We start from the raw sequence: 22428 nt of genomic DNA, 5'->3' as shown, positions 1-22428 counted from the left end.
CTGCGACCCGAATCGCCGGATCGTTTTGTTCGCCTTACTGAGCGCATCTCAGTGAAAACTGACCATAAAATTGCCTCTTTGATGTTTCGAAGGCTTTTTTTTTAAAAGAACTTTATCAGCAAAAAGGTCAAACACAAAGGACGGAGCGCATTAAAGTTTAACAGAGACGAAAACGTCGATCTATAAAAAGCTGCCGGTCCCACATGTGTATAATAACAATTCTCGGCTTGTTGCGGTGGGACCCCCGCTGGCTCGCTGAATAATTTAGCGCAGATTCTGCTCGTAACTTATTTTTATTCAATTGTATAGTTTACGCTGTGTGAGCAATGCGCTCCTACGCCCCTCACTCCTGAAGGGAGAGCCCCCGCTGCAAAACAAGCAGCCTCGTCGCCGCATAGTTTAAAGGGAAACTAAAGTGTATTTTCAGCGAGTGCACACCTACTGGGGCATTCATCCGTCGTGCTGTCCTGCTGCTCCATATTTAATAGCAATAATTAATGCTCCATGTAGCAGGGGCATAGATAAGGGAGGGGGAGGGGGGGTCCAAACCGCCCCTCCAGAGTGGGATGGGAAATAAGACAGTAAGACAGTTAGCTTCATAGCTACCCCCTCCCCAGAGTGGGATGGGAGATAAGACAGTTAGTGTCATAGCCAAACCAACCTCCCCCCCAGAGTGGGATGGGAAATAAGACAGTTAGTGTCATAGCCAACCCCCCCCCCCCCAGAGTGGGGTGGGAGATAGGGGCTCCCATATGTTCAGAGAAAGAATATTCACCCAGCAGGTGCTTACAATGAAAAGGCAGCTCAGGCAATACTCATTTGGGGCTGTCCCCTGCAGTAATCCTTTTTCGCCACAAGATGTCCTCAGACATCCTGGTTCCTTGATGCCCAGTATTATTCAACCCACAAGACTGAGGAGATACAGTGAGTGCAGGGTGTCATGTGAGTGCAGGGTGTCATGTGAGTGCAGGGTGTCATGTGAGTGCAGGGTGTCATGGACCTGCATCTTAAAGAGGTGTCACCACCACATCCTGTGCTCTAAAATTGAAGTATTACTAAACCCACAACAGTACAATCAGTCTGTATATGCAGAAAAGCATGCTTGTTATACTCACTGTGGAACCTAAGGGGTTAATCCTCTGCATTGTGTAAAAAGGCTGTTTAATCCTGTCTTCTCTGTTCCTCCCCTTTTTCAAGTGACCACCTTTTATCTCCAGACTGAACCGTAGGCATGCACATGCTCAGTTTGGTGTGTATTGCTAGAGAATTTTTTTTTCTTGGGAAAATGCATGTGATCAGCACAGGGCCAATCAGCACAGTCCAGACAGAGGTCAGCGGTTTTGCATCCTCCTAGAACAGAATGAAAACTCCTCCTACAAGCTTTGACCAGTGCTTTCAAAACGTGAAATGAAAAAATGCTGTGTTACATAAACAAACCATTAAACTAAGTGAAAAAATATATAAATCAATAATTATTAGAAGAAAAATAGTAGTGAAAAAATATTATTAAAATAAAAATATAGATGTATGAATATATATATATATATATATATATATATATATGAGCAGCAAAGAATTGTCTGAGGATTGGAGAGCAAAAATTGTGGAAAAGCATGAACAACTTTAAGGTTACAAGTCCATCTCTAGAGCTCTCAATGTTCCTGTGTCCACTGTGCACAACATTGTCCATAAATTTACAGCCCATGGCACTGTAGCTAATCTCCCTGGATGTGGATGGAAGAGAAAAATTGATCGAAAGATTGCAACAAAGGATTGTTCGAATGGTGGCTAAAGAACCTCGATCAACTTCCAGACAACTCCAAGCCGACCTTGAGGCACAGGGTACAACTGTGTCGGCTCGCACTATATGTCCCATCTGAATGAAAAGGGACGCTATGGTGGAGGACCCCACTGCTGACACAGAAATATGGTAGTAGACCCAGGAGGACCCCACTGCTGACACAGAAACATATTGGAAGCCAGATTGGAGTTTGCGTATCCCCTTGATAAAGTCACGAGACTAGTGACGAAACGCATCGGGGAGGAGTGTGCGGATGACGTCACAACATTGCCATTCATCGAGATAGCGACCTGTAGTACTCTACAAACGGCTCTTGAAACGGCATTACAGCAGGCAATAGCATTCATTGAGTGGGCCCGTGCTTTGCTTTGCATTTTAGGACGGATGGTGTCTGTTTTGAGCATGTACAGGACTCTGCTGCTGAGATGATACTGCCATCTAGTGTTTAATCAGTACATCATGGGATCTTCATCATGCCTGGTGCAAAATACACCTCCGGAACGTGAGAGTATTTCATATGTTTTAATTGATGAATAAAAGTTTATAAGGATAAAGCACTACTGTATGTGGAGTTCTTTTTAATGAGGAATACGGCTGATACAAAGACGCTCATCAGGAGGGAGCTTACTTTGGAGTCTTCATTCAGCAAGCTGATCTTCTGAGTCCATCTGGGACCAAAAGTGCAGTTAGATCGTAACATTGTACAATGTGAGGTCACACCGCGTGAGGGGAGCAGATATATGGTGGAGGATGTCTTTGCACGGAAATTGATGACAGATTCACATATTTTCATTATCCAAAGGAAGGGTCACTGAATGAACACTTCATTGATTGAACTTGGTTTTTTCATACTTAAAATATTTTTATATATTTTTATTTTTTGTGGTTACGATATATATATATATATATATATATATATATCTGCAAATGTTTGTAGAGGCTACATGTACAGTTGCAAGAAGAAGTATGTGAACCCCTTGGGATTACGTGGAGTTTTGCATGAATTGGGCATTAAATGTGCTCTGAACGTCATCTAAGTCACAACAATAGAAGAACACAGTCTGCTGAACATAATACTACACAAACATTAGATGTTGCCATGGTTTAATTGCACGTAACATGTAAACATTCACAGTGCAGGGAGGAAAAAGTATGTGAGGCCCTAGCTTAATGACTTCTCCCAGAGCTAATTGGAGCCAGGAGTGAGCCAACCTTGACTCCAATCAGTGTGATGATATTGGATGTGTTGCTGACAGCTGTCCTGCCCTTAAAAAACACACACCTGTTTTGGGTTTACTGGTTTCAAGAAGCACTGTCTGATGTGAACCATGCCTCGCAGAAAAGAGCTCTCAGAAGACCTACGATCAAGAATTGTTGACTTGCATGAAGCTGGAAAGGGTTACAAAAGTATCTCCAAAAGCCTTGATGTTCCTGTGTCCACGGTAAGACAGACTGTCTACAAATGGAGAAAGTTTAGCACTGTTGCTACTCTCCCTAGGCGTGGTCGTCCTGTAAAAATGACTGCAAGAGCACAGCGCAGAATGCTGCATGAGGTAAAGAAGAGTGTCAGCTAAAGACCTACAGAAATCTCTGGCACATGCTAACATTTTTGTTGACACATCTACAATAAGGAAAACTTTAAACAAGAATGGAGTACATGGGAGGACACCACGGAGGAAGCCATTGCTGTCCAAAAAGAATATTGCAGCACGTTTGAAGTTTGCAAAAGAGCACCTGGATGTTCCACAGCACTACTGGCAAAATATACTGTGGACAGATGAAACCAAGATTGAGTTGTTTGGGAAGAACACACAACACTATGTGTGGAGAAAAAAAGGCACAGCACACCAACATCAAAACCTCATCCCCACTGTGAAACATGGCGGAGGGAGCATCATGGTTTGGTGCTGCTTTGCTGCCTCAGGGCCGGGACGGATTGTTGTCATTGATGGGAAAATGAATTCCAGAGTTTATCAAGACATTTTGCAGGAAAACGTACGACCATCTGTCCGCCAACTGAAGCTCCGCAGAGGAGGGGTGATGCAACAGGACAATGACCCAAAGGATACAAGTAATTCAACAAAACAATGGCTGCAACAGCACAGAATACGCCTTCTGGAGTGGCCCAGTCAGAGTCCTGACCTCAACCCGATTGAAATGCTGTGGCATGACCTTAAGAGAGCGATTCACACCAGACATCCCAAGAATATTGCTACACTGAAACAGTTTTGTGAAGAGGAGTGGTCCAAAATGACTCCAGATCGTTGTGCAGGTCTGATCTGCAACTACAGGAAACGTTTGGTTGAGGTTATTGCTGCCAAAGGAGGGTCAACCAGTTATTAAGTCCAAAGGTTCACATACTTTTTCCTCCCTGCACTGTGAATGTTTACATGTTATGTGCAATTAAACCATGGCAACATCTAATGTTTGTGTAGTATTATGTTCAGCAGACTGTGTTCTTCTATTGTTGTGACTTAGATGACGTTCAGAGCACATTTTATGCCCAATTCATGCAAAACTCCACGTAATCCCAAGGGGTTCACATACTTTTTCTTGCAACTGTATGTGTGTATATATATATATATATATATATATATAAAACATATAAATATATATATATATATATTTATATTATTCATAAATCTATATTTCTATTTTAATATTAATATTTTTTCCATTTCTATTTTTCTTCTAATAATTATTTATTTATATATTTTTTCACCTTGTTTAATGGTTTGTTTATGTAGCACAGCATTTTTCATATCACTTTGATTGTATATTTGTCCCACTGAGACATGGGTTGTGTGCACTACTAGCGGCTACAGCAATATTATTTTATTTTTGTTTTTTTCACCATAGCGCATGAGTTATTCAATATATATTTTAGATTTAACCAGTGTTTTGCTGGACAGTGATAGAAGTCACAAAACTGCTATATACTGCTGATGAGAAAAGGTATTTAGCAGTTTATATTTACTAAAATAATTGCATTTCCATGTTGTGTGTACTGTAGGAGATCGGATATAGTGAATGCAGAGTCCAGGGAGAGCGGATATAGTGAATGCAGGGTCCAGGGAGACCGGATATAGTGAATGCAGGGTCCGGGGGGACCAGATATAGTGAATGCGGGGTCCTGGGAGACCAGATATAGTGAATGCAGGGTCCAGGGAGACCAGATATAGTGAATGCAGGGTCCGGGGAGACCGGATATAGTGAATGCAGGGTCCTGGGAGACCAGATATAGTGAATGCAGGGTCAGGGGAGAGCGGATATATTGAATACAGGGTCCGGGGAGACCAGACATTGTGAATGCAGGGACCGGGGAGACTGGATATAGTGAATGCAGGGTCCAGGAAGACCAGACATAGTGAATGCAGGGACCGGGGAGACCGGATATAGTGAATGCAGGGTCCGGGGAGACCAGATATAGTGAATGCAGGGCCTGGGGAGACCAGATATAGTGAATGCAGGGTCCGGGGAGAGCGGATATAGTGAATGCAGGGCAGTGGCATCCCTAGGCAGGTGCGGGGGTTGCAGACTGCACCAGGTGACACCTATCGCACGGGGTGACACTGGACCTGCTCCACCAAAAGGTAAGTTTTAAAGCAAGCTGACGATTCCTGCAGGATGGATTGGATCTGCGGACTGAGCATAATGGATCGGAGTCCGATCCATTATGCTCAATCCGCAGATCCAATCCATCCTGCGGGGATCGTCGTAGGGTTGATACCAAGTGTTATCGCACCAGGTGACACCAACCCTAGGGATGTCCCTGATGCAGGGTCCTGGGTTTAGTAACACAGATAGGTGCAATTACTTCATTACATCAGCACCAATCTCTGCATCATCCAGAACTACCCTATGCCATTGAAGAGGTGGAGAGGACCAGCATGTCACGTGACCATCTTGAAGACTTCTGGAAAAAGTAAGTATAAAGCAAACTAAAGCATAATGTAATATAATATAATTTACAATATTTTAAAGTCTGCAGCTGTCATTAAGTTTGACACCTGGTGATCTCAAAAAATACATAAAGATCTCAGTTCAGGCACTTCCTGTTTTAGGGTGACAACACTCTGACCTTGTCTCCCAATTGTCCAACGGTGTTGTCACCCTTTCACATGGGGTTCGAATGGAGACTACAAGTGGCCAATATAATAAATAATCATAAAAAATAATATAAAAATAATAAATGTAATTTAATAATATAATCAAACCAAAAACACTGAAATGTGAAATATAGCGCCAAGTTCGCACATCGCTGAGCAAAGTCGCAGAATCGTTTTCAGTGTCTGATGGCGAATTTCCCCCACGAATCATTATCACTCAATTCTGCAAGTGGTTCTGATTTACTATCGCTGTTCTCTAGCCGGTCTAAAACCGCTTTTGACCTAAAGGGACGCTTTTTGGACGCCATGGACATTTCTCAGTTTCCAGGCAGAAAGAACAGTAAAAATGTAGGCAGGGCGCCGGACAAAGCACTCGGGACAAAATGTATGTGAAATGGTTTGATACAGGAATGTTATACTATGTGATTTTAGTGTATTTAGTGAATGTCCATGGCGCCCCCATTTGGAAACTCAGGCACTGCCAGAGGGCCCGGGGTCAGTAGGGGGCCCCATGAGATGCCCCTGCTACCTTTTTCATAGGCTTTTTTGAGTTTGGGCAAGGACACAGGGGCCCCATGATCCCCTATTGCCCACGGGCCCCATGAGTTGTCAGTCTGCCCCTGGTTGGAGGAGATGGCTGGGGATGCTGCAGGGGGGACATCGCGGGAGCGCAGGACAAGGTAAGTGCTGGAGGGAATCCCAGAGCAATGCTGCAGTGTATTCCCGAGTGTAGCTCGGGGTTACCGCTTTTGGTACTGAAAGTTAACCCCAAGCTACACTCAGGAATACCGCCTGGGTGGGGGTTTAACTGAACAAACTGAAGTTGGAAGCTGATTGGCCACCATGCACATCTGCACCAGATTTTGCACTCCTGCATTTTAGTAAAACAACCTCCATGTGCCTAATGTCATATCCTGGAGGTCTACCTAACCATCTTTGAGTCACATCCACCGACTGACATTGCCCATTCAGTTTCCATAGGTCTACGGCCACCTTGACTCGGTCATCACCCACTAAAGACTAAATTCGATTTGGGTGGACTCGCCCTCTGAAGCGTTGGTTTCACAGCCCTATGGATTTAAAGAGAAAGCAATGCCTGGTCCGACATAGTAAAATGGATAGACAGGCTCGGAGAACCTCTCAGTGAAAGTGTGGAGGAGCCTGTAAGTGTCCACATCATAAAAAGACACCTTCCCTTGGTCATAGTCCAGGTAAGTCCCGACTCTCTGTATCCGCCCAGGTTCAAACACAATGGGCACTGGTGGGGTGTACAGAGCATAGTAACCTTCTCTTGTTCCTCGAATGGCATATATCAAAGCTTCAGGACATTCTCTTTGACCTCCGGTCCTCCTCACTGACTTGCTGGCTATCCCAAGAGACCAGAACTCTCCATTCCTCTCCAAAATCTCCGTCTCCCAATAGTGGGTGCCTGACTGGAAGGCGGCCTGACAGAGGACACAAGGCTCGGTGTCAAATCTCTCTTCGTTTTGGGGGACATCTTGGACCACATCCGTGGTTGAGATGGTGCGACTGTCCGGAGAGACCAGAAGGCCACAAAAAGCAGTGGAAGGATCAAACAAAATGGATTCTGGAAGAAATGTTTCAATTAAAAATCAATTGATTATTACTATCATTACAGGACAGTTAGGATTATTCAGTATATTTGACAGAATACGTTACAATCTGATTGGTCTGTTCCATTCAAAAATGGGAAATAAACAAACAAAGTGACGTTCTTTTTGTTCAAGTCGGTTAACAAAGTGGCAACTAGTCACTCTGTAAGCCCAAATTCCTGATATTTCACTGTTTTGAAATGCGTGCTGTCAGGACTTTTGTTCTCAGAGAATAGGTGCAGGAACTCCGCCCCTTCTGAGTCCCCCTTGTCTCCGCCCTCTACCATCCTTTGAGCACTGTCACTTGGTTCCACCCCCTACTCACCTCCCAGTCCCGCCCCTTTTAGAGAATACAGAGCCAAGTATCATTTTGTGGTGCCAAATAATTTGTATGAATGAGTTTATGATAACAATAAAAGCAGTACAATAGAGCCCCTACAGCCAGCAACAATAGATCCCCCACACAACAGCAGACTCGTCCAGCAACAATGGATCCTACCATAGCAACAATAGAGCCCATTCAAGCAACAAGAGATCTCCTGCAGCAACAAATAGACCCCACCCCAGCAACAATAGATCCCCACATAACAATAGACCCCCCACACACACACACAGCAACAATGGATCCTACCAAGCAACAACAGACCCCACTCAAGCAACAATAGATCGCCACATAACAATAGACCCCCCCCCACACACACACACAGACCCCAACAATCGTTCATACCACAGCAACAACAAACCCCACTCAAGCAACAAGAGATCCCCTGCAGCAACAAATCGACCCCACCCCCAACAACAATAGATCCCCACATAACAATAGACTCCCCACACACGCACAGCAACAATGGATCCTACCACAGCAACAACAGATCCCACTCAAGCAACAAGAGATCCCCACACAACAATAGACCTCCCCCACACACACAGCAACAATGGATCCTACCACATCAACAACAAACCTCACTCAAGCAACAAGAGATCCCCTTCAGCAATAAATAGAGCCCACACTAGCAACAATAGATCCCCCCACAACAATAGACCCCCCCACAGACACACACAGAAACAATGGATCCTACTACAGCAACAACAGACCCCACTCAAGCAACAAGAGATCCCCTGCAGCAACAAACAGACCCCACATTAGCAACAATAGATCCCCACACAACAATAGACTCCCACACACAGCAACAATGGACTACCCACAGCAAAATACCATCTCCAGCAACAAAGAATCCACCCCAGCAACATTAGACCCCCCAGCAGCAACAACAAATCTCCCAGCAACCAGCATCAATAAACCCTCCAGCAGTCGGCAACCTCTCCCTCAAAGGCCAAAATTAAAATTAAGTTAGATCAAGCCCCCCAAAAATGGTAAAGTCCCAACAGACACAACCAGCACCTTTACTGGGTTGGGTCACTTCCTGCGGGCCAAGAAAGTCATGGACATAATCCCAGAGAGTGTGTCATCACATTGGCCTGGAGTCACTTAGGAGAGCAGTACTGATGTCATAACGAGTAGTTTTCTACATAGCTGTAGATAGGTGCTAGGTTAGGTACATTTAGTTCTGGGCTCACTGTAGTCAGTTGGGCTGCACGTGATTAATTTGTTCTGTGTTTCACTGGCTGAAGGGTTGACTGCTTCCTCCTGTCTGTCTGGAAGAGTTCTAGAGGATACTGGACTGGGAGAGTCATATCTGCAGCTGAATATTTATGCATCCCTGGCCAATCCCTGGGGAGTGTTGCCCAGATGGTGGCTGGGAGGGAGCATAAATATCCAGTGTCTTAGAACAGAAGGATTCTTGTCCAGGAGGAGGAAATCCCAGCCTGGAGGGCTACTGTCCTTCCGGGCAGGCCTGCCATGTGTCTGCTGCTTATGCAGCCCAAGCTATGCTACCTAGGGGGCCTATTCTGCTGAAATTCACTGGAGCTGACTGAGGGACCTTTTCTGGGGTTCAGGACTGTTGGATTGGAGGCATCCAATTATCTAAGAACATTAGTGAGTACAGACTGGTGTGAGAGATCCCTGAGACAGTCTGCTGCTACTATCCCTCTTATGCTACAGCCAGCTTTGCTCAAAGGGACATTGTTCATGGTGTCCTGGTAAACCTTAGTCCAAAAATGGCTGTAGGCAAGGGCTTTGCTCAGATTCCTGGAGGAAGATTAGTGTCCTTGAGTTCTTAAAGTTACTGGAGTATCCCACAATTACCCTATATGTTCAAGTTCCACAATAAAGCATCAGAAAAGCATACCCCTAAACTGATTAGTGAGCCAAGAGAGTGACTGGTACCTGGCTGTGGGTGAATCTACTGAGAAGGAGCCTAGGGGCCTAAACAGCGCGGCTCCTACAGGAGTGAATGCTACATAGCATTGAGAACAGCCAACCACCAGAGTAGAAGAAAAAGGACCATCCCATGACTGGCCACGTAACAGCAGTATTCAAGGTATGTCAAGAGAAATGTTGCCGAGGTGTGGGGAGGCAGGGGGTGTCGAAGGCTGGTGCAGTTGGGCTTTGATGGCGGTCCAACCAGTAGCATATATTCATCTTCCCTTCCCCCCCACCCAACTCCTGCTGGCTGGGAGCAAAGGAAGACTTCCAATTATGAGGGAGTATGTGATATAGGGGCAAAGAGAGTCCTGTGTAAACTGTAAGTCCTGACATGGGGCATGCAACCAGACTTTCATCAACCCAGCAACCTATCACCAGGTCTTTAGATCAGTCTTTCTCAAGCTTTTCAACATAGAGAAACCCTTGGAAGAAATTTCTGTTCTCAGGGAATCCCTACTAGGTCTACAACTCATGAAAAATGATTGTGATGGTCACTGGGAAAAATACTTCTTACACTTGGACATTGGGAAGAATTCCCACCTTACTGATAGCTAAAAAGGTCAATGGTGTCAGTGGAAACTCTGAGAGGCAGAAGTTGCTCATTGCTCAAGGAACCTCTAGCAACTTTTGGAGGAACCTTCAGATTTCATGGAACCCTGGTTGAGAAACCCTGCTTTAGATCATGTCATGGTGTTGAATCCAACTGATGATGGTAGGCCACATTCAATCATTTGAGCACTTTTGGAACTGGTTGATTACATTTTCCTAAAATATACCATTTTTGTGGCTAGTGCAAGACTAAAGTGAAAACCATGGGGTGACCAACTTGGCTAAAATGTTCAAATGAAATGATCACATGACACTACAACAGGCAGTGGATGCACATATCTACTCACCTTTTATAATGGAAATCTTCCTCCATTCTAAAAACAAGAAAAAAATGGGGATGATATTTTTGTTGTTAGTTTTGTTGGTCGTTACAGCACAAATGTTGGTCTGTCACTCAATGAAATTAAATCTGCAAATATTACACATTTTCTTTGTTAAGAGAAAAAGAAAATAAAGTTGTAGTAATATTGAACATGGACCCCCATGCTGTCACTCTCTGATGATACTTTCTCTATATCAGGGGAGTAAGATGAAGTCTGGAAGGGTGAAAATCTCACTGCAGCTTTTTTCCAAATTCTAATTTAGCCATGCACCCGTGTTTTCTCAATTGTACTTTACAACTCTTTAGATGTGGTGGCTGCATTCATTTTTTTTTTAAGGCTGAGAAAATTTTTTCTCAAGTACTATATATGTTGATCCTGCCCGAAACGTGGTGTCCTTGTCACTTCCTGAGCTTAACTGGAAGCACAAACAATGTTATCTTCCTTCTATAAACTAACAACCCCCTTCTCCCCTCCTCCCTCTTTCACACGGGTGTTCCGTATGTCCGTTTTTCATTTATCTGTTTACGGATGAAAAACGGACACCCATGTATTTCTATGGACTAGCGGATGATCATCTGTTTACATCCGTTATTTTGAACAGAAGAAAATCCTATTTTTCTTAAGTTTAAAAAAAACACGTAAGGGACAAAAAAACTGATGAAAAATGGATTTCAACGGATGTAAACTGATGAAAAACTGATGAAAAAAATGGATGTAAACTGATGAAAAACAGATGTAAACTAAAGAAAAAACAAACGTAAACGAATGAAACACGGATGTAAACTGATGAAAAAACAGACATAAACTAATGAAAATGAATGTAAACTGATGAAAAAACGGATGTAAACTTATGAAAAAACAGATGTAAACCGATGAAAAGACGGATGTAAACTGATGAATTAATGATATAAAACTGATGAAAAAACGGATATAAACTGATGAAAAACGAATGTAAACTGATGAAAAAACAGATGTAAACTGAAGAACAAACTTATGTAAACTAATGGAAAACAGAGGTAAATTGATGAAAAACAGATGTAAACTGATGAAAAACAACGTAAACTAATGAAAAACGGATGTAAACTGATGAAAAACAGATGTAAACTGATAAATTATGTAAACTGATGCAAAAACGTATGTAAACTGATGAAAAAATGTATGTAAACTGATGAAAAAAATGAATGTAAACTAATGAAAAACGGATGTAAACTGATAAATTAATTATGTAAACTGATGAAGAAACATATGTAAAGTGATGAAAAAAACAGATGTAAATTAATGAAAAACGGATGTAAACTAATGAAAATCAGATGTAAATGGATGTTAACGGATGTAATCACATGTGAACAGATGAAAAACGAATGTAAACCGATGAAAAAACATGTAAACTGAAGAAAAAACCGATGTAAACTAATAAAAAATGGATGTAAACTAATGAAAATCAGATGTAAATGGATGTCAACAGATGTACACACATGTAAACAGATGAAAAACGAATGTAAACTGATGAAAAAACATGTAAACTGAAGAAAAACGGATGTAAACTAATAAAAAACGGATGTAAACTAATGAAAATCAGATGTAAATGGATGTCAATGGATGTAAACACATGTAAACAGATGAAAAACGAATGTAAACTGATGAAAAAACATGTAAACTGAAGAAAAAATGGATGTAAACTAATAAAAAACGGATGTAAACTAATGAAAATCAGATGTAAATGGATGTCAACGGATGTAAACACATGTAAACAGATGAAAAACGAATGTAAACTGATGAAAAAACATGTAAACTGAAGAAAAAATGGATGTAAACTAATAAAAAATGGATGTAAACTAATGAAAAACAGATGTAAACTGATGAAAAACGGGTGTAAACTAATGCGAAAACAGATGTAAACTGATGAAAAAACGGATGTAAACTGATGAAAAATGGAAGTAAACTGATCCGTTTTTGTTTGGAAAAAACTGAACTGATAAAAAAAAGGTAACGCCCGTGTGAAAGGGGCCAAATAGAGATGAGCAAAGGCAGACATGTTTGCAGTCCAAAGAACCAGCAAACACAAATGCTCCTGCGCTTGGGGATGGACTCGATGCAGGCTACAACCACATTAAGAATGTCCTGGAACGTGCACACCTTGCTGCCCTCAAATGGACCGGGGGAATCCAAATATACTGAATGGGGAAAGAACAAAAAGAGGGCGCACAGGCCTAGTGCATTACCATAAAAAATGTTTAATAAAAAATAAAGTAGGTTTTGTACTCACAAACGACAATATAGTCAAGGCACATCATAAAAGAACAGCTGGATCAACACCGCGCTGAGTAACAGTCCGCAATAGGGAGTTTAGACATCCAAAAGGCTGACGCGTTTCGAGGACTTGCCTCTTCCTCAGAGCCAACTGACCAAATGTCTGCTCCCTCTTTTATATAGTAGTGAGCATATAAAAGAGGGAGCAGACATTTGGTCAGTTGGCTCTGAGGAAGAGGCAAGTCCTCGAAACGCGTCAGCCTTTTGGATGTCTAAACTCCCTATTGCGGACTGTTACTCAGCGCGGTGTTGATCCAGCTGTTCTTTTATGATGTGCCTTGACTATATTGTCGTTTGTGAGTACAAAACCTACTTTATTTTTTATTAAACATTTTTTATGGTAATGCACTAGGCCTGTGCGCCCTCTTTTTGTTCTTTCCCCATTCATGTTTGCAGTCCAGCCTGGGTGACAACCATGGTTCCCTCAATAGGTTGTATTTGCAGGATCATCAGGTGAAAATAAAGGAAATAAAAGAACAAAAACGAATGCAGCCACCACATCTCAGGACTGGTAAGCTGTAGTAAGATACATTTTTGGTTACACTTTAAGGACATCACGACACTTACCGACTTCCCGTTCTAAGGACTCTGTAAATAAAAGACGAAACATATCAGTTATTCCAGCGACACACTTTCCTTGTGACCAGGTTTCCCTGACATTGCTCGATGTTTCACACATTGTCAGATTATTAGCCTGAAATCATTTTAAAGACTTTTTCCAAAACCAATATTTCTCTTTTGTGAGAGATTTCTATACAGACAGAACATCTGTGTGATGCATATATATTAGAGACTCTGGGGGTGAGAGGATGTCAGGGATGCCGAATGCAGCCATCCACAGCAGGGATGACCAGATATGATTGAGGCTTGGTTCACATCTATGCATGTTGGGGTTGATGCGGTGTTCCGGTGTGTTTTGTGTTTGCGAGCATGCATCTTTTTACGTTTTTGATTTGTTTTGCGTTTCTTTCTGCTAAAAGGAAAGTATGACAATTCTGTTCATGTAGTGCGACTTTGATGCGACTATGATGGGACTTTACACTCTCTGGCACTCAAGTAGCAGCAAAGTCGCGTCAATGTCGCACTACATGAACAAAACTGTCATACTTTCTTATTAGCCAACAAATATAAACGCAAAATGCATCATTTGCATTTTTGGTGCGGGTCCTTTGAAGTATATTGTGACGGGAGTGGGTGGGGGGCCCATGGAACACAGCCCCCTTTGGAGAGGTAGGGAAACCCCTTTCTCAGCTCCCCATATCCCTATTATGTGTAAGTCTCCCTGTGCCTGTTAGGGGTACAGGGTGGAATGTCCTGATATTGTGTAGACATGTATAGGTGGGGTGTGGGGGTTGCTCATTGTTTAATGCCATGTTGTTCTATTGTGTGTCTTGCTTGGGAGCAAACTATTATGGGATGTATGTTTGTGTATTGGCTTGGTGGGGGGTGACTGCTGTGTGTCTCTTGTTGCTAAATGTATTGCCCCGCCCTGTGTATATATCTTGTATCGGTGTTAAAATAAAGCAGTCTATATCCTGTTTTAATACAAGTCTGGTGCTGTCTCGTCTTGTATGGTCAGCGGTGGTGTCCGTGGATCTGTGTTCGGACAGGGAAGCAGGAGTCTAACAGAAATAACCTAGTGCAGTCGGGGTCCGATTCCGTTACATCTATTATATGCAAAACGCAATCTGCTGCAGGAAAAAGTCTTTGACCCTTCCCAAAAAAAATGCACCAGCTCAAAACTCACAAATGTGAACTAGATCCATAGGAAATCATGTTAAATGGGCTGTAGTGCATTTCTGCAAAACACACTAAAAAAATACATAGGTGTGAACCAGGCCTGAAGCAAGTCTATTAACAGTGAAACAAAACCTATCCAAACACCAACGTACAGATATAAGTGAACCATAAGCCGAGTGACAAAATACCTAATTAACGACCTAACTATAATAATATATATAAAATGAGGAACACAGATCAACAGGGTAAAACTGGAGGTGTAAGGAAAAGTCAGGAAGGGGGGGACCAAGACTGGGATCAGAAACAAGGGGGAGCAGGCTCAGGCAGGAACCAGGCTCAGGATCAATTAGCAAGCAGGGCAAAACATTAAAGCACAAGGTATTCGTAGAGGTAGGGGCTAAACACCTCCCAGCAGCCAGCATCGGGTGGAGACTGATTGCTGGGATGTGCTGGGAGACACCCGCTGGTGGACACTGGGACTACAACCTTCTGTTTTGCAAACCATAGTGCCACCAGCAGGTGATACAGGCCCCGATGTGAAGGGGGCTTCTGATGTGCAAAGGGGGGTTCTGATATGCAAGGGGAGGCTCTAATGTACAAAGGAGGGCTCTGATGTGAGGCAGGACTTTGATATGGTGAGAGGCTCTGATGTGTAGGGGGGGTCTAATGTGAAAGTGTGAAAGGGGTTCTTGGATGCGATGGAGGCTACTGATGTGTAAGATGGGCTCTGTAGTGATGGCAGAGTTTGTGAAGTGTGTGTGTGTGTGGGGGGGGGGGGTGAGGAGGAGCCTCTGATGAACAAGAGGATTATATGTGATATACCAACACAAAGTTTGCACATAATTGTGACATGACAGGAAAATGATAAATGGTTTTCAAAACGTTTTTACAAATAAATATGTGAAAAGTGTGGAGTGCATTTGTATTCAGCCCCCTTTACTCTGATACCCCTAACTAAAGTCTAGTGGAACCAATTGCCTTCAGAAATCACCTAATTAGTAAACAGAGTCCACCTGTGTGTCATGTGATCTCAGTATAAATACAGCTGTTCTATGAAGCTCTCAAAGGTTTGTTAGAGAACATTAGTGAACAAACAGCATCATGAAGGCCAAGGAACACACCAGACAGGTCAGGGATAAAGTTGTGGAGAAGTTTAAAGCAGAGTTAGGTTATAAAAAAAAAATCCTAATTTTTTTAACATCTCACAGAGCACTGTTCAATCCATCATCTGAAAATGGAAAGAGTACGGCACAACTGCAAACCTACCAAGACATGGCCGTCCACCTAAACTGACAGGCCGGGCAAGGAGAGCATTAATCAGAGAAGCAGCCAAGGGGCCCATGAGAACTGTGGAGGAGATGCAGAGATCCACAGCGCAGGTGGGAGAATCTGTCCACAGGACAACTATTAGTCGCGCATTCCACAAATCTGGCCTTTATGGAAGAGTGACGAGAAGAAAGCCATTGTTGGAAGAAAGCCATAAGAAGTCCTGTTTGCAGTTTGCGAGAAGCCATGTGGGGGACACAGCAAACATGTGGAGGAAGGGGCTCTGGTCAGATGAGACCAAAATGGAACTTTTTGGCCTAAAAGCAAAACGCTATGTGTGGGGGGAAACTAACACCGCACATCACCCTGAACACACCATCCCCACCGTGAAACATGGTGGTGGCAGCATCATGTGGTGGGGATGCTTTTCTTCAGCAGGGACAGGGAAGATGGATGGAGCCAAATACAGGGCAATCTTAGAAGAAAACCTGTTAGAGTCTGCAAAAGACATGAGACCGGGGCCGAGGTTCACCTTCCAGCAGGACAACAACCCGAAACATCCAGCCAGAGCTACAATGGAATGGTTTAGATCAAATCATATTTATGTGTTAGAATGGCCCAGTCACAGTCCAGACCTAAGTCCAATGGAGAATCTGTGGCAAGACTTGAGAATTGCTGTTCCCAGACGCTCTCCATCCAATCTGACAGAGCTTGAGCGATTCTGCAAAGAAGAATGGGCAGAAATGTCCCTCTCTAGATGTGCAAAGCTGGGAGAGACATCCCCAAAAAGACTTGCAGCTGGAATTGCAGCCAAAGGGGGTCCTACAAAGTATTGACTCCGGGGGGGCCGAATACAAATGCCGCCACACTTTTCACAGATTTATTTGTAACAAATGTTGAAAACCATTTCTCATTTTCCTTCCACTTCACAATTATGTGCCACTTTGTGTTGGTCCATCACATCAAATCCCAATACAATACATTGACGGTTTTGGTTGTAACATACCAACATGGGGAACATTTCAAGGGGTATGAATACTTTTTCAAGGCACTGTATGTGTCCCTGTTGTCTATCATACAAGATCATTCTTCTCTTAGAAGTAGAGCACAATGGTCTCTCCCTCTGCAATGCTGCTGAGGTTGAGCGCCACCTGCAGTGGAGAAAATAACTGCACCTGCCTACACAAGCCTTGGGGAGAATGATGTATCTGGGCACTTCACATGCGCAAAAATACTGTGGTCACTGGAAGCCCTGACGGCATTTCTGCACATGTGTGAGGTCCTACAAACTGCCTCCTGGGATTTCCACGTCACATATCCCAGGAGGCAGCTTGTGGGATCTTGCGCATGCGCAGAAACAGTGTGGCATCTCTCCCAGGTTACTGTCAGAGCCAATGGTGTTTCTGCGCATGTCTAGGATGTCCGGGGCATGTGGGGATCGGCCAGGTCCCAAAGACCAGGCGGTGTGTCTGTGCATGCGTCAGATCACAATTCAATTGGCGGTTCCAGAGAAGAGCAGCGTAGGGAGCACTTCCCCTACAGACAGGACAACGCTGGACTCCATGGACTAGTGCATATGTTTTCTTTTATTTTTATACAGGGATGAGTTTTGGGAATATAACATTTTATTTTTGACAGTAGAGTGGAGTTCCGCTTTAACCCCCTATCGCCCAGCCCAAGCGCCTCTTTAATAGGGTCTGTATGCCTGGGGGGGAGGAAGGATTGATGATCATGTGACCACTGTGATTTGCAGCATTGGGAGATGTTTGTTGAGAATAATGACAAAAGGCTGTACTGCTCACCGGCATACACATCTCTTGCTTGCAGTTGTCTCTCTGCAATGACAAAAATGAAGTTTGTAAAGAGAGGTATCATCTGGTAATAATCGAACATTAAAGTATTACTAAACCCACAACAGTACAATCAGTCTGTATATGCAGTAAAGCCAGGGGCGGACTGACAACTCATGGGGCCCCACTCCCACCCCTTAAAATTTCAATTTCACCTTCCCATAAGAGTCCCTTCCAGGGGCGGACTGACAACTCATGGGGCCCCCGGGGCAATAGGAGATCATGGGGCCCCTGTGTCCTTGCTCAAACTCAAAAAAGCCTATGAAAAAGGTACCAGGGGCATCTCATGGGGCCCTCTACTGACCCCAGGCCCTAGTTTCCAAATGGTCAGTCCGCCCCTGAGTAAAGCATGCTTGTTATACTCACTATGGAACCTTTTAGAATTTCTTTTTTTATTTTCATCTGGTGGTCCAGACAGTGGGGACAATTCACAAAGTGGTATCTCACCTCATCCAACTATTAGGTAAGATACCGCACAGCATTTCAAAAAAAAAAATGTTGGCATTCCCTAAAAAAATCGCTACTAAAATACCGCATGAGTTAGTCATGGCATGTGAAAACATGAGATAATGTAACGAGTCATCAGCTGTCAGTGGGGAACCCGAGCTCAGTGTAAAAAAAAAAAGAATTGCTGGCCATTCAAAATTACGAAGAAAAACGGCGTGGGGTCCCCCCTCCCATCAAATACCAAGCACTTCAGGTTTGGTACGGATTTGTGGGGGAATGACCAGGGCATGCTGAGTCAATGACGTCACAAGGGGGCGAGGTCACTCAGCGATGTCACCGGGTGGCCCCACCCCTTAGTTATTTAAGAACTGTCAGATGGCAGGGGCCTTTGTTGAGAACGGAGCCTTTTTCCTTTTTCGGGCCACTGTAGCAAAAGGCTTCGTGATTGACGATAGAACTACACTAAGGAACTTGTTTTTTTAATAAAGATAAGAAAAAGGGTCCTGTGGTTTTTACACTACACTTTTTTTGTGAATGAGTAGGGGTACCATGTGCCACATACTCATTCACATAGGAGGGCCAGGATCTGGGGGCCCCCTTGCTAGCCCCCCTCCCACAGATTCCCACAACCCTGGGGACAAGGTGCTTCGGGGGGGGCAGAGCCCCTCGCCATAATCTACCCTCCCCCATGTTGAGGGCATGTGGCCTGCTATGGTTCGGGGGGGGGGAGGGCTCGCTCGTCCTCCTCCCTTCCTGACCTGCTGGGCTGCATGCTCGGATATGGATTTTGGGGGGGACCCCACACCATTTTTTTTATTTTGGTGTTGGGGTTCCCCTCAAAATCCATAACAAACCCAAAAGGCTTAGTGTGGATGGGGGGGACCCCACACCATTTTTTTTTCTTAATTTTTCATTTCCAGCAATTCTTTTTTTTACACCGTCTTGAGCCCTACACTGTGACCGACCGTCACCCTGTGTCCGATGATGGCAGTAGCTGCCAGGTGCCCAGGCTGTGCTGCTGCTGCTTCCCCAGGCCAGGCCCATATTCCCCCCAGTGCTTTCACCTGGGACCCCTCCGATCAGTTCTGGGTCCTCTGCAGTTCCCGCTACGGCCAGTTACGTCTAGGGGAGGAGGAGGTGGCACGCAGCTTGCACTGGACACCCCACTAGTCTGATCCTTGCCAGAACATTGGGCGGTGTGCAGGGGATGTGATCGGAGCACTGCTTTCTCTTTCTTTCTTGTTTTCGCTTTCTCTTTTTCTGTTTCTTTTTTTCTCTTCTCTTTCTCTTTTTTCTCTCTTTTTCTCTCTCCTTCTCCTTCCCTTTCCCCTTCCACTTCTCCTTCTCTCTCTTTTTCTCTCTTCTCCTTCTCCTTCTCCTCCTCCTCCTCCTCTTTCACCTCCTCCTCCTTCTCCTATTCCTTCTCCTTGTGCTTCTCCTTCTCCTTCCCTTCCTCCACCTTCTCCTCATTCCCCTTCTTCCTCTTCTCCTTCTACTTCTTCTCCTCCTCCTCCTCCTTCTTCTTGTCCTTTTCTTTCTCCTCCTTTTCCTTCTTCTTCCACTTCCCCTCCTACTTCTTCTCCTTCTCCTTCTCCTCCTCCTCCTTCTCCTTTTTCTTTTCCTTTTCCTTCTCTTTCTCCTTTTCCTTCTCCTTCCACTTCCACTCCTTCTCCTCTTCCTCCTTTTCCTTTCCATTCTCCTTTTCCTTCTCTTTCTCCTTTTCCTTTTCCTTCTCCTTCCACTTCCACTCCTTCTCCTTCTCCTCTTCCTTCTCCTCCTCCTTCTCCTTTCCCTTCTCCTTTCCTTTTCCTTTTCCTTCCACTTCCCCTCCTTCTCCTTCTCCTTCCCCTTCCCCTCTTCCTGCTCCTCCACCTCCTCCTTCTCATTCTCCTTCATCTCCTTTTCCTCCTCCTTCTTATTTTCCTTTCCCTTCCACTTACACTTCCCCTCCTTCTCCTTTCCCCTTGCCCTTCTCCTTCTCTTTCACTCATTCTCTTGTTAGGGGCAGAATGACTTGCCTTTCCCGGGCCCTGACAGACAACGGCACGCCACTGCCGTGATGGCAATAGGCTGATACCAGGCCAAATTCAGGTGCTTACATTTGCTTGCATTTAAAAAAAAAATACATTTAATAATGTCTTATGATTACAGAGCTCCATTCATTTATGTCTTCTACATCTGCCTGGAGTTCAACTTTAAATGTAGCTTCCTGTGATGCAATGCAGCTACCTGATAATTAATGTGCTGCTGGTCTTGGGGGCGAGTGCAAGCTGCTGACTCACATAATTGAATAAATGCCGGGTGATCAGCATCACTGCACCATCGAGAGGCCCTCATCTGCAGGGGCATACAGCTTACGGCCTACAGTAATACAAATGGGGCTTCTCTTTACCAAACTGGAGAAATCCAATAGGAAAGCTCAGATTAAATTTGGCCCTCCTTTAAAAGAAGTATTCCTAAACTTCGGCTTTAATTTAAGTAACTTCAGCAGTCTGTGTGAATAAATTCCTGACATGTCCCAATATAGCAGTGGTTCTCAACCTTCCTAATGACCCTTTAATACAGTTCCTCATGTTGTGGTGACCCCAACCATAAAATTATTTACCCAGTAATTATAATTCATGAAGTGCCGTTTTACCTTCAATACTGCTGCTTTCAACACAGTAGCTGCTTTTAACAGAGTAGCTGCTTTCAACACAGCAGCTGCTTTCTACACAGTAGCTGCTCTTTACACATCGGAAATATGTGTTTTCTGAGGGTGTTAGGGGACCGCTGTGAAAGGGTCGTTCGACCCCCAAAGGGGTCGCGACCCACAGGTTGAGAACCACTGCAATATAGAGTAGCAATATCCTTTTTCAAAAAGTCTCCACCTTTTATCATTAGGAAGCCATCTGTGACCTCCAGTCTATCTTTGCCTAGCATGAGATGATGCCATTGGTCTGCTGCAGGCAGGGAGAAGCATTTCCTCAGTCTACAGATCAAACTGCAACATTGTAACTTTGTAGCAAGTTGAGCAAGTGGGCTGTAGCATGGGCTGAGCACTGTACCAGTTGCCGCTACCACAGTGGTCCTCAATGTCTTCCGAATCTATTATCTTCACTATGCCGCAGAGAGGCCACTCACTTGGCACAGGGGCCAGTTACAAAGTGCCTTGAATTTTTCTCAGTGAATACAAGGTTTTCTCAGATTGGACGTATTTGAGATAGTTACAAAGCACACAAAATAAGAGCGCTAATACAATTAAAAGACTGGAAATAAAATTTAGAAGAAAATGAAAGAGTGAAAAGATATAATGTCCAAATAAAATGTGCTTGTGTGCTCTTCCCAACAAATTATAAAGTTCATGGGTTAGATGACACAATTCCTTGTAGATCCAACTTCAATGAATACGTCACCCTGTGCACTTGCGTGTCCGTCCACCACACACTGCATTCAGCAGATGGTATGCGACCACTTGTATGTACAAGTAAGTCAAAATATGCTTTCCAGCACTCGATGTGTTCCAAGACTTGCCCAATGGCCTCCACTTCTCTAGGACCTCAATACAAGTGGTCCATTCCTTTAAGGTATTCTTTACTCCACCTAAGTACTCAGAGGGATTCACAATGCAAACGGACCATGGCAAAACAAAACCAAGGATCTCATAGCATTTACCTTTTTATCAATAAAATAATTTAAAAGCTTCCATATGCACTCACAACTCTATATAGTAGGCAAGCATGTAATGGTTACCAGAAGCAATCGAACGCCACTTTGCGTTTCAATGTGCGTTCCAAAGGAAATGACGTGCCGGAAGTCCCATCCAATGCATTTCGTCACTAGAATGCAACGTTCTCAAGAGTTTGAGATTGTGATGTCACCACCCTACCTCTCTACTTTGTCCATTGATTGAGAAAAGTACAAGACATTCTCTGAATAGCTCCTCTGCCAAGAAAGTGACCCCCTGTGTTCACTAGGCTGCAGGGCAGTACCTCAGTACAGGAAGCAGCTGTCAGGGATGCGGGTGTGACCAGAAGTGTGTGGACTGACAC

At 44.0% G+C, this 22428-nt stretch overlaps 1 protein-coding gene across 2 annotated transcripts in view; it reads right to left on the bottom strand.

Annotated features, from left to right (window-relative positions):
* Positions 1-5981: 5981 nt before the first annotated feature.
* LOC149438105 (butyrophilin subfamily 1 member A1-like) overlaps positions 5982-22428 on the bottom strand; it is a 48160-nt gene continuing 31713 nt past the window's right edge. The window contains exons 5-8 of one of the 2 annotated variants that reach the window (XM_089660244.1): positions 17903-17935; positions 13662-13682; positions 10749-10775; positions 5982-7498 (exon numbers count right to left, since the gene is read on the bottom strand). In XM_089660244.1, coding sequence (XP_089516370.1) covers positions 6981-7498; positions 10749-10775; positions 13662-13682; positions 17903-17935 — 599 coding nt within the window. In that variant the 3' untranslated portion in view covers positions 5982-6980. The remainder of the gene's footprint in view (positions 7499-10748; positions 10776-13661; positions 13683-17902; positions 17936-22428) is intronic. The other variant, XM_089660245.1, reaches the window with a different exon arrangement.

This window comes from Staurois parvus, unplaced genomic scaffold (assembly GCF_062004578.1).
Source record: "Staurois parvus isolate SC_StPar_1 unplaced genomic scaffold, SC_StPar_1.0 ptg001220l, whole genome shotgun sequence".
NCBI classification, from domain to species: domain Eukaryota; kingdom Metazoa; phylum Chordata; class Amphibia; order Anura; family Ranidae; genus Staurois; species Staurois parvus.
Note: the sequence above shows the minus strand (reverse complement) of the source record. Positions and strands in the feature narration are given on the sequence as shown.